The 12,015-nt window shown below is 56.7% G+C and overlaps 1 protein-coding gene across 1 annotated transcript in view; it reads left to right on the top strand.

The window, feature by feature from the left end:
• Window positions 1-343: 343 nt before the first annotated feature.
• The window catches only part of RXRG (retinoid X receptor gamma), a 32,838-nt gene continuing 21,166 nt past the window's right edge, over window positions 344-12,015 (top strand). The window contains exon 1 of the mRNA XM_036443010.2: window positions 344-653. Within this exon, the coding sequence (XP_036298903.1) occupies window positions 605-653 (49 nt within the window). The 5' untranslated portion in view covers window positions 344-604. The remainder of the gene's footprint in view (window positions 654-12,015) is intronic.

The raw sequence follows: 12,015 nt of genomic DNA, 5'->3' as shown, positions 1-12,015 counted from the left end.
GCTCAGGGAGCCCTCCGGACCCAGGGCTGCCCTAGCCCCGCTCAGCGCTGCCCCTCCCACGGCCGCTCCCAGTCCCGCAGCAAGTGCAGCGGACACAGAGCGGCCGGACTGAGAAAGTGCGTTTTAATAAAACCCATTGATTTTTGTGGGTGCAAGTCCAGGAAAAGGCGCCTAAAGAGTCTCCCGCCCCCGGCCACCTCCCCCTCTCTCCTGACCTCCTGTGGGGCGGTCACACATCGATCGCTGCCCGGATAACAGATCGTGCCACCAGGAGGACCCCTGGGGCCGCGGGCGCGGGGAGCAGCCGCAGCCGGGAGTTAATCAAACAGCACCGGATCTCAGTGGCAGAGGCGGCGGCAGAGGCAGCAGCGGCGGCATTATGCGTGATTACTGACAGGCACCAGCTGCCGGGCTCAGCGCTATGCGGCCGCCCCGGCGGAGAGGCGGATTCCTGGCTAATCCCCGGGGGCCGGCCCAGCCCGCGCAGCCGGCTGCGGGGTGGCGATGACCACTCTCGGGCGCCCACGGTGAAGGGCACGGCGCTGCCTGGGGCTGGGGCCGCGATCGTCAGAGACTGGCGAGGACTATGAGCTGAAGAGCAGACATGTACGGGAATTACCCTCACTTCATGAAGTTCCCCACCAGCTTTGGCGGTGAGTGTGGCACCTCCGGACTGTCCTGGGAGAGGGAGGGGACACGGGGACCGCTAACGGGATTAGTCCTGAATCCTTTCTGTGCACACGCGTGTGCACTGTGCTTGTGTGTCAGTGTGTGTGTGCACGAGGGAGGGGAGAGACGGCCGTGGTAACAGTGCTTCTGCACCTCCGAGTGAGAGCACGGGGGAGTGTGTGTGGGTCTGCACATGGGAGGCCAGCAGGAAGCTGTGCACTGTTGCAGCGGCGTGTGCGTGTGTGCGTATGTGTGTGCATGACAGTGTGAGAGTGAGTGTGTGTGTTTGAGTGTGTATGTGTGAGTGTGTGTGTGTGAGTGTGAGTGTGTGTATGTGTGTGAGTGTGTGTGTATGTGTGTGTGAGAGAGTGAGTGTGTGAGTGTGTGTGTATGTGTGAGTGTGTGTGTTAAGTGTGTGTGAGTGTGTGTGAGTGTGTGAGTGTGTGTGTGTATGTGTGTGTGTGTGAGTGTGTGTGAGTGTGTGAGTGTGAGTGTGTATGTGTGTGAGTGTGTGTGAGTGTGTGAGTGTGTGTGTGTGAGTGTGTGTGTGAGTGTGTGTGTGTGTGAGTGTGTGTGTGTGAGAGAGTGAGTGTGTGAGTGTGTGTGTGTGTGTGTGAGTGTGTGTGGGTGTGTGAGAGTGTGTGTCTGTGAGTGTGAGTGTGTGTGTGTGAGTGTGTGTGTGTGAGTGTGTGTGTGTGAGAGTGTGTGTCTGTGAGTGTGAGTGTGTGTGTGAGTGTGTGTGTGAGTGTGTGAGTGTGTGTGTGTGTGAGTGTGTGTGTGGGTGTGTGAGAGTGTGTGTGAGTGTGTGTGTGAGTGTGTGAGTGTGTGTGTGTGTGTGTGAGTGTGTGTGTGGGTGTGTGAGAGTGTGTGTGAGTGTGGGTGTGTGAGTGTGTGTGAGTGTGAGTGTGTGAGTGTGTATGTGTGTGTGTGTGAGTGTGTGAAGTGGAGAGTTAAAGATGACTTAGCTCGCAGTGAGGAGAGGGGAGAGGGAGGGACTGCTCTGCTAAGGGTCTCAGGGACACTCTGAACAAGAGCCTGCTGCATTGAAAGTAGATTTTAAAAGCAAACACAACGCTTTGACTTGCACAGTGCTGTCCCTCCTGTGTTCTTGCCTTTTGTTTTGCTAAAAGCCCTGGCCGCCCCCCTGCTGCCCCCCTTCCTGGCAGGGTCACCGCCATCACTTCCCTGGGGCCGCCTGGCTGGCTGGCGACCATCACCGGGCCGCACTCCCCCGGCCCCGGGTCCGTGACAGGCGCCCGCCTGAGAGAATGGGAGGGACAGCTGACCGGCTGCCGCTCCCGTCAGCTGAGGGGGCCGCGCCGCCCGGCCCGGGAGCTGCTGTCCTGCCCGGGCTGCTGGCAGGCGGGACAGAGCAGAAGTTTCTCTCACGTCTCAGAAGGAGAAGCTCTGCTCTCCTGACTCCGTGCGGGCAGGCAGGCAGCTCGCCACGCGGCGCTGGGCAGGACGCTCTGGGCTGCGCTGGGCACGCGCGGTGCTGTGGTCCCTCTGGGGGCGTCAGGCCGAGGCTGTCTGTCTATTTGGGAGGTACAGTGTGTGTGTGACAGTGGTACAGTGCTGTTCCGAGCCGCGTGCTGTCAGGTGCCAGGATACAGATGTGCATGCAACACGGTCGTGGCCCCTTCATGCAGGGATAGGTGGGCTCATCATGCAGACGCATGTAATGATGTAGGGGTGGCCCCTGGGCAGGGGGTGTGGGGGTGGCCCCTGGGCACGGGTGTGGGGGTGGCTCCTGGGCAGGGGGTGTGGGGGTGGCCCCTGGGCAGGGGGTATGGGGGTGGCTCCTGGGCGGAGGGTGTGTGGGTGGCCCCTGGGCAGGGGTGTGGGGGTGGCTCCTGGGCGGAGGGTGTGTGGGTGGCCCCTGGGCAGGGGGTGTGGGGGTGGCTCCTGGGCGGAGGGTGTGTGGGTGGCCCCTGGGCAGGGGTGTGGGTGTGGCCCCTGGGCAGGGGTGTGGGGGTGGCAGTGATCCTGGAAGAGGCTGAATTAGGGTTACTGGGGCCAATCTGTGACGGCCAGTGAGCGTGGCGGCCAAGCCTGGGCCCGGACATCTGACCTCTAGTTCACAGCTGGTCGCTGGCCTGGGCGTGAACCGCTTTCTCAGCGCCCATCCTGGGCCCATCCACGGCCCAGCAGCCCTTTCTCTGTTGCCTCCGAGTTAGGGGTCTGAAGACCCTGGTCCCCCAAGTCTGTGAGGCCCTGGCCCCCTGGCAGCCAAGGAGACTCGTGGTGACAATTGGGGTGAATAAAGGGTTGAAGGAGGAGGAGTTTGGGAGAGAATGGAGATGAGGGAGGGAAGGAAGGAAGGAGGGAGGGAGGGAAGAAGGGAAGGAGGGAGGGAGGGAAGAAGGGAAGGAGGGAGGGAAAAAGGGAAGGGAGGGAAGAAGGGAGGGAAGGAAGGAACTGAGTTTGGTTCCTACGGTAGTTTTCACTGACTAGCCGTGTGAGCTTAAGCAGGACACTGAACCCCTCTGAGCCTCAGTGTCTTCCTCTGTAAAATGGAGCTTGTAATCCCGCCCTCAGGACATTGCTGAGAGAATCCATAAGCGAACGCTGGAAAAGCAGCTGCTGCAGCATGGCCCGCATGGGGCACTTAATGCAAGTGAATATGCTCATTCCCTCCGTTTACTTAAGTGCTAACATGCAAATTAACTTTAGAAACCGAACGTCTCTGTGCCAGGGTGAACTAGGAGGCGGGGGAGGCAGAAGGAAGTGCGCGGAGACTGGCTGGCGGGACGGTCCTGGTTGAGGGGGCCGCGGGATGTGGTGCGTTCCGTCTGAGACAGAGGCAAGGCAGGCGGGGCAGCGGGGAGGACGAGGTGCTGGCAGAGCTGGAGGAGAGGCTCGCAGGTCCGTTAGTTGCCCCTCTGATGTCACGCTGCCGCCTCATGGCTGGGAGGGAGCAGTGGTTTGTCTCATTTAGTCGCCCTGCTGTGCTGTGTTTGCTCCGCGGGAAGAGGCTGCTGGGACAGGGACAGGCCATGGCACGGGAGGTCTGCCCGTGGGGAGGGCCTGCAGGGTGGCTGCGGGTCGGGCACACCAGGCTGGAAGCGGGCACTGCAGCCGCCCACCCCATGGCTCCAGGCCGGAGCTGTGGGGCAGGGGCGCTGTCGGTGTGCCCCTGCCCTCTGCAGGCAGCGCTGGAGCCCCCGGCACCTGGGCTTCACGTGGGATTTGGGGGAAGCAGATCAGCCTCAGGAAGCGGCTCCTGGAAACTGTGTGCGGGCTGCACTCACCCCTGTCAGACCATCGTCCTGCAGTGAAGGGACCCGGACTCGGGTTGGCCGAAGGGAGGGGCTGGCCGGTGGCAGTGGTCCCACAGAGGCCCCCTGTCCCCCTCCGCCCGCCCTGCAACAAGGCGAGAACCCTGTCTCCAACACCAAGTCCCGGCTGGCCAGCCGCTCGGGACGAGGCTTGTTTGTCTAGGAGACAGTTGTCACCTCTAAGAAGATGGCACACCGAGCCTGTAATCCACATCCGATCGTGTGGTAATCCGCGGGCGGGCGGGCGGGCGGGCGGGAGGCTCTCATCTCTCCTCACGTCGCCCCTGCAGTGCCGGCCGGTCCGCTCACTTCCCTCGAGGCCCTCTGAGCCCCTTCGTGCTCCCCTGCAGGTCAGGGCACGGGGCATTGCCAGGCCGCGGAGCTGGCAGAAGGCACGGCCGGAGTGGGACCAGGCCCTTGGCCGCAGAGTCTGCGCTCCGCTGAGCTGCCTCTGGCTGCCTCTCTGGCCTGGTCTTCCTCTGGGAGGCCCTGGTGCTAAATTCCGCTAGAATTCTGTTTGTAGCTTTTGCTCTGAGGAGGCGGTCTGGTTCTGACCTGTGGGGCTGCGCGCTCACAGGTGCGGGCCCAGGGCAGGGAGGAAGATGAGGATTCCGCACCAGCTCCTGGGGTTCTGTCTGAACAGCTCACCCCTTCCCTCACGAGAGCTGGCAGGAAGACAGCCGTGACCTGCGACCTCCAACCCCCACGGTCTACAGGCCCCCGGCCCCCTGACCACAGGCTGTGACTGAGGCGGCAAGGGCGACAGAGTGTCCGGGTTCACGATCAACTCAGACTCCAGATGGGGGCCCAGAACCCCACAGCTGAACCTAAAAACGGAAAGGCGTGTGACCTTGAGCTCAGAAAGCACGCACGAGGAGTCAGAGGAGCAGCAGGGAACATGCCTAATAAGTCTGCGGGGATGTTTCCTCCGGGCTGGCTGCGGTTTGTTTCTGTGACCCGGTATCTCCTTTGTCCCCCCCTTTATTGGCCACTGTCATGGGGCAGCAGCTTGTGGAGGGGTTGGGGTCTCAGTCCCAGGAATGTGGGGAGCAGAGCAAAGGTTAGAGGTCACCAGCAGGGAGGAAGACCCCAGACTGTCCTAGGAATGCCTGTCAATCAGCTGTTGGGCACAGTGGGACCCCAGGTCCTGAGGCCTGTCCTCTGCCCGGAGGAACATCTGCAGGACGCCTGGAGACCAGTTATTCCTGGAAATGTTTCTTGGGCCTCAGCGTAACGGATCCCAGGATCGTAGGTCTTAAACCGAGAGCGGATGACACGGTGTGCGTTACCAATGGCGACGCTGCAGTGGACAGACATTGTTCACTGTGTTCTTAGATTTACTGATTGATTTTAGAGTGAGAGGAAGGGGGAGAGAGATTTGTTGTTCCATTTATTTATGCATTAACTGGTTGATTCTTAAATGTGCTCTGATCAGGGATCGAACCGGCAACCTCGGCATGTTGGGACGATGCTCAGTCTAACCCACTGAGCTGCTCAGCCAGGGCCCGCTCACTGTGCTTCACGGTGACCGCTGTCCTTGGGAGACAGCCTGTGCTCAGAGCCCGGAGCGCACACCTGAGCACAAGGCCAGGGAGTCAGAAGGAGGTGGGCTTGGGTAAGGTGACCAGATGTCCCGCTTGATTTTTAACAATTTGTCCCTCCTCCCGTGGCGTTTTAAAAAAGTCTTGATTTTTGGAAAAAAAATCAGGACTTTTTTAAAACGCCGCAGGAAAAATTGTTAAAAATTGGGACTGTCTGCCGAAACCGGTTTGCCTCAGTGGTAGAGCATCGGTCTGTGGACTGAAAAGTCCAGGGTTCAATTCCGATCAGGGGCATGTACCTTGGTTGCAGGCACATCCCCAGTGGGGGGTGTGCAAGAAGCAGCTGATCAATGATTCTCTCTCATTGATGTTTCTAACTCTCTATTCCTCTCTCTTCCTCTCTGTGAAAAATCAATAAAATATATTAAAAAAAATCAGGACTGTCCTGCCAAAAGTGGGACTTGTGGACACCAGTGCCATCCAGGGATCCAAAGAGCAAGGGGTCACCTCAGCAAACGCCTCACCACTCACTAGCATTTGTCCTAGAGGCCCGACCGGCACACGGCTCCGTATTGGGAAGTGGCTAAAGGAGCAGGGCTGTGTCTTGTTAGGGGCACCCTGCACCCGAGCCTCTCTGTCTTAGGGACAATGTAACACCCGCCTGTTCCTGCAAGGCTCCCGTGTGGCTCCTGGGGGCAGGCTGCCATGGGTCACAGGCAGGAACGCTGACCACTGCGCGGAACGCCACTCAGAATCCAGATGCGGAATAACTCGCCAGCCCTGGGAAGGGCCACGTTATCACCCCAATCTGCTTCCTCACTGAATGGGGACACTGCTTGACTCGCTGACACTGCGCCAGGCTGAATCTTGAGTGACGTGACCATAGTGCCCAGCAGGGCCCACTACCTGCCAAGTGCCCAGCACGGACCTGGCACAGAGTAGGCGCTCATCAAACACGTTTGGACTGAACCAGAGGATATGGAGACGGGGAGCATGGAACGGAGGGGCTGAGCGAGAGTGAGGTAGCGCTCATGGTGAGGAGCTGTGTCCTCTGTGGCCGCCAGCAGGTGGGCCTCCATGGGTCGTTTCTTTCTTCCCTTCTTTCTTTCTTTCTTTCTTTCTTTCTTTCTTTCTTTCTTTCTTTCTTTCTTTCTTTTCTTTCAATATATTTTATTGATTTTTTACAGAAAGGAAGAAAGAGGGATAAATAGTTAGAAACATTGATGAGAGGGAATCATCAATCAGCTGCCTCCTGCACAAACACCACCCGCCCCCCCCCCCCCCCCCGGATGTGCCTGCAACCAAGGTACATGCCCTTGACCGGAGTCGAACCCAGGACCCTTCAGTCCGCAGGCTGATGCTCTATCCACCGAGCCAAACCGGTTTCGGCATGTGGGGTCGTTTTCTGTAAAGGGAAGTGGCTCTTCAAGTCCCCAGAGCCTGGTGTCACCCACAGCGACATGGCTGTGGGTATCCATTTATGTCGTAGGAGTTCTCGGATCCGTGGGTGAGCCACCACGGCACGAACTGGTTTGTGTTTGCTCGTTCGCCAAAAACAAACAAATAAATAAATAACAGAAATAACCCCCCCAAAGGTTTGTGAAGCAAATGAGATTGTCGCAGTCCTGAGCCTATTTAAATTGCATCTGTTTTCAAGCAATTTGAAAAACAGAGCAGGAGTGTCATTAGCATATTAACGGGGTCTTAATTACAAAAGAGTCTTTTAAAGCAGATTTCATAAAATCCCCACTTAATAACCATTAGCTTGTGGTACTTGAAACACAACTCCTCACGTGCGTTACTTAGAAGTAATAAAATTATAATTTAAAAGTGATCTGCCAACTTGTCAGGAATTTAGACGGATTTCTCTCTCAATTGATCCAAATGAGTGAGGTTTTGCTATAATTATATATAATGCTGGTAATAATGAGGCTGATTATCAATCTCCTGCTTTTCACTCCCTCCATCACTAATGCAGGGGCGGCAGTGGGGAGGGAGAGGGAGGGCTGCCCCCCTTCCCGGCACGGAGGCAGCAGCCCTGCCCCCACCTGAGCAGCCGGCAGCCCGCCTGTTTGGGGGAATCAGCCGCCCCTCTCAGCTCGGACAGGCCGGGCGGCTGGCGGGGCTGTTCTCAGGGGGCTTGGTCCCTCTGGGCTCCACCGCTGGGTCCTCTTGTCCTCAGAGAGGCCACGGGGGCAGAGCCAGGGCTGAGCCCTTGTGTTTTTTATTTTTATTTTTTAAAATGTGACAGTAGCCAAAGCCGGTTTGGCTCAGCGGTAGAGCGTTGGTCTGCAGACTGAAAGGTCCCGGGTTCAATTCCGGCAAGGGCATGTACATTGGTTGCGGGCACATCCCCAGTAGGGGGTGTGCAAGAGACAGCTGGTAGATGTTTCTCTCTCATCGATGTTTCTAGCTCTCTATCTCTCTCCCTTCCTCTCTGTAAAAAATCAATAAAATATATTAAAAAAATAAAATGTGACTGTATTTGAAAATAAGGCCTTTATTTATTTATTTTAATCTTTAAAAAATATATGTTTTATTGATTTTTTTTACAGAGAGGAAGGGAGAGACATAGGGAGAAACACTGATGAGAGAGAGTCATCTATCAGCTGCCTCCTGCACACCTCCTACTGGGGATGTGCCCGCAACCAAGGTACATGCCCTTGACCGGAATCGAACCCGGGACCCTTCAGTCTGCAGGCAGACGCTCTATCCACGTGTTCCTTTATTTTCCTCTTGAGAGGCTGCCGCTCCCACGAGGCGGCCTCCACGTCTCCCCGCTCCTGGGATTCCTCTCGGGGCTGAGTTCCCCGTGGGTGACAAGGCAGAGGCGGTGCCTGGGAACGTCCTTCCTGTCTACTCTTAGGTGGCTGTGCAGTCAGACGTTTGTGTGAAAATGCTTCTGCAAACGCAGAGGACAATTCAAACACAGAACGAGGCATGCTGCACGGCCTGGCTCAGAGCGGCCCTCCTGCTCCGGGGAAGCGGGGAGGGTCCTGAGGCAGGAGCTGAAGCGGAGGTGGTTGTAGGGCCAGGTCAGAGCAGGAGGCTCCTGGTCAGAAAGCACTGGGCTCAGAACCCCGGGAGGACGGCGTGGCTGGGAAGGGCGGGCAGAGGTCGGGCCTGGAGAGCCAGATGGAGGAGCCGGAGCCAGCCGGCACCTCCCAGGGGGTGAGTGCTGGGATGGTGTGCATTCTGTGGATCCTTCAAATGGAATTCTCAATGTGCTGAGTGAGAATTACAAGAGGGAAATAACCGCCCCCCCTTTCTAAATGAAAAATGTGTTGTAGTTACTGTATATGTGCCAAGAAAACTGCAATTTCGGATTCTGCTCGCATATTTCGGAATGATTTGTTTCTTCTTCTAACTTCTCTCAAGCTTGCAGCTTATATCTCAATAGAACAGAGGTGTTTTAAGTCACATGACTACAGACAAACTGGAGCAACATCGCGTTAAAAGTCCCCCTCCCTTTATTAGGCTGTTACTCTATCTGAGAAAACAACAACATTTTGTGGAGGCTTTTTCTGGAGTTCAGCATTCTCTGTGCAGCGCCAGGTCCTTAGGAGCAATGTCTTTTTTAGACGCTGATAAAGTAAGGTGAGCAGACGTCCCTCCAGTCCCGATTTCTGACAATTTGCTCCACGTCCCGCTGCGGGACAAATTGTTAAAAATCGGGACTGTCCCGCCAAAAGCGGGACCTCTGGTCACCTTAAAGGGGACTGGGTACGAGCTGCAGCGCAGCCTGGACACTCAGCAGCAGCGGGTGGGGTCTGGCCTCGCGCCTGCTGCTTCCCCAGGTCCTGACCTGCCTTGTTGTCTGCCAGCCTCTCCCCAGAGCAAGCCTGCCACTCCCTCGGTCCCGGTGCTGCATTTGTGCAGAGCAAGCAGAGCTCGGCCTAGCCTGTGCGGTGTGAAGTGGGTCACATATGTGACGTGTTTAGAACCCTGTCTGCTCCTGGTATCGTCACCAAATGTTATTTGCTGCTGTTACCGCGACTCAGCGGAGGAGGTGCCATTACAGTGCCCGGGGGGCGGGCCTGGCACTCCCTGGCAGCCGGGCTGTGAGCCTCCCCAGGTCGGGAAGGACAGGCCGGTGCGGGAGGCTCTGTGGTCACCAGGCTTATGTTCCACACCCCGCACTGGGAGGGTGGCGGGGATGGGGTGTGCGTGCTCCCTGGCTCCCATGCAGCTGCGGACTCTCTGAAGCAGCGGTGTTGACTCCGGCTCCCCCCATGGGTGGGTCCTGTTATCAGTAACTCATTACAAATTTCCCTCCTAACAGGACAGCAAACTCTCTGACCAGCACAATAGCAAAGGGGTGGAATGCCAGGCCATTTGCCCCAATCAGAAAGACCCACGGGTGACATTTTGCTTTGATTGGCTGAGGCTCAGGTTGCTAAGCAACTGCCTCACCTTGGTCAGACTTCTGTGGTTCTGAGAACCCAGCTTCTCTTTCTCAATGAGCCCCTTCAGCCTCCACACAATTCCTCATTGTGCGGTTTCAGAGGTTTTGGCTTGGATAATCATCAGAGACAGATTTCTTATGCCAGTACTTTCTGCTGATGCTATATATGGTTACATATGTTAATTAGCAAAAATGACCTCATTCATTGATGAGTCAAGCAGTAGTTTTGAGCATCTGCCACGTTCCGGCCCCATAGTGCCAGCTGTTGGCAGCAAGGGGTGGGGTGAAAGTTGTGTGGCAGCCAGTAGGGCATTAGCTATTCAGAATGAGGTCAGCAGGGGGATCTCTGGGCACTAGTCTGGATTATGAGGACCCCTGGGGGGGGGGCTGGGATGATGGAGGGGCAGTCTGGCCCAGAATATGACTGTTTACACCCATTCAGAAAATGCAATGTCACGGACACGGGTGTGCTGACCAGTGTGTGGTGCCGGCCGCGGTGTGGAGCGTTTTCGATGGGCCTGGCGTGGGCTGAGTCCTTTAGGCATGTGACCTATGATGGCGCTCAGGCCACACAGCCCTGTCCCCAGCACTGACGGTGTGGAGTCATTACAGCTGCCACCCGGCCGGAGCCGAGTACCTCCACGTGCCCTGGGGGCCCCATGCACCCACAGCGTCCCAGCGGCTCTGGTTCCCGGGCACTCGGGAGCCGCAGGTCTGCCAAGGCCCAGCGGAGGCCTGGCTCCGGGTCCAGACCCAGACCATCAGGGACCACCAGAGCACTCGCTTCTTACAGATGCCAGTACTGGCCTCCTGCTCATGAAGCTGGGCTGGCTGGGTCCTTGCTGGGAGAGAGAGGAGGTGAGGGAGGGGACAGGAGGGTGGAAGGGAAGCGGAGCTCCTGAGAGCACACCAGCGCTTTCCGCAGACAGGCTGGTTTTGTAGAAAGCATCGCTGGGTGCGGGGCGGGGCTGTGTGTGCAGGAAGGTGCGCTCCGGGTGCCCGGAGGCAGGCATGCAGGATGCAGAGGGCGCGGGGCCTGGCTGAGGGCCCACAGAACCTCACACACCGGCTGCAGGGCCAGAGAGAAGCACAGAGACAACTTTGACTTCGGGTTTGGCCAGAAACCAGGTTCCCCGCCAACACGGTGCTCCCGGTACCGGCTGCGGTTCTCGTGCGGCTGAAGAGAGGGAGTGAGCGTGAGAGGCTGGTGAACATGTCACAGGCAGTAAGCGCCCGTGTCCGCTCCTGACAATGGATGGAGTGTCCACTGGGACACTTTTGTCATCAGAGTCACTATTGTCTACCTTTTCTAAGAGCAAAGCTATTTGTTTCTAAGAGCGACTGGGTCACCAAGGAATGAAGAACCAAGTGCATTTGTGTAAGATGCCCTGGTCCTTTCAAATTTTAGTTTTAAAAAATGTGGTGGTGAATGGGCCACGAACTCTGTAGAAATAAAGCCACGTTTTTAAAGCTGCTGCAAAACTAACCGAACTCGCCGTTTCATTCCCCACTGCCATTTCTAGTTAAGACAGTTTATTATTCTATGTAATAAAAGGGTAATATGCAAATTGACCCTAACAGTGGAATGACTGGAAAGGACTGATCACTATGATGTGCACTGACCACCAGGGGGCAGACTCTCAATGCAGGAGCTGCTCCCTGGTGGTCAGTGCGCTTCCACAAGGGGAGCGCCACTCAGCCAGAAGCTGGCCCATGGCTGGCCAGTGAGTGGCGGTGGCAGCAGCACTAAGGACCCCTTGGGGGGACATCTCCCGAGGGCTCCCAGGCTGCCAGAGGGATTTCCAACTGTCAGTTTAGGCCCGACCCTCTAGGGAGTGGGCCTAAGCCAGCAGGTGGACATCCCTCGAGGGGTCCCAGATTGTGAGAGGATGCAGGCTGGGCTGAGGGAACCAGTGCATGAATTTTGTGCATCAGGCCTCTAGTTTATAATAATAGAGACAGTGTACTTAACATTTCAAATTCTCCCACATCTCATTGTATTCTTAAAACAATTTGTGTGTTGTCCAAAGTCCATATATCTATAACAATAAAAGCATAATATGCTAATTAGACCAGTTATCCTTCCAGATGTCCTTTTGGATGACCTACTGGACAAAGCCGG

The sequence above is a fragment of the Pipistrellus kuhlii genome, unplaced genomic scaffold (assembly GCF_014108245.1).
Source record: "Pipistrellus kuhlii isolate mPipKuh1 unplaced genomic scaffold, mPipKuh1.p scaffold_m20_p_18, whole genome shotgun sequence".
NCBI lineage: Eukaryota > Metazoa > Chordata > Mammalia > Chiroptera > Vespertilionidae > Pipistrellus > Pipistrellus kuhlii.
The sequence above is the reverse complement of the archived record's forward strand: the minus strand, read 5'-3'. Positions and strand labels throughout refer to the sequence as shown.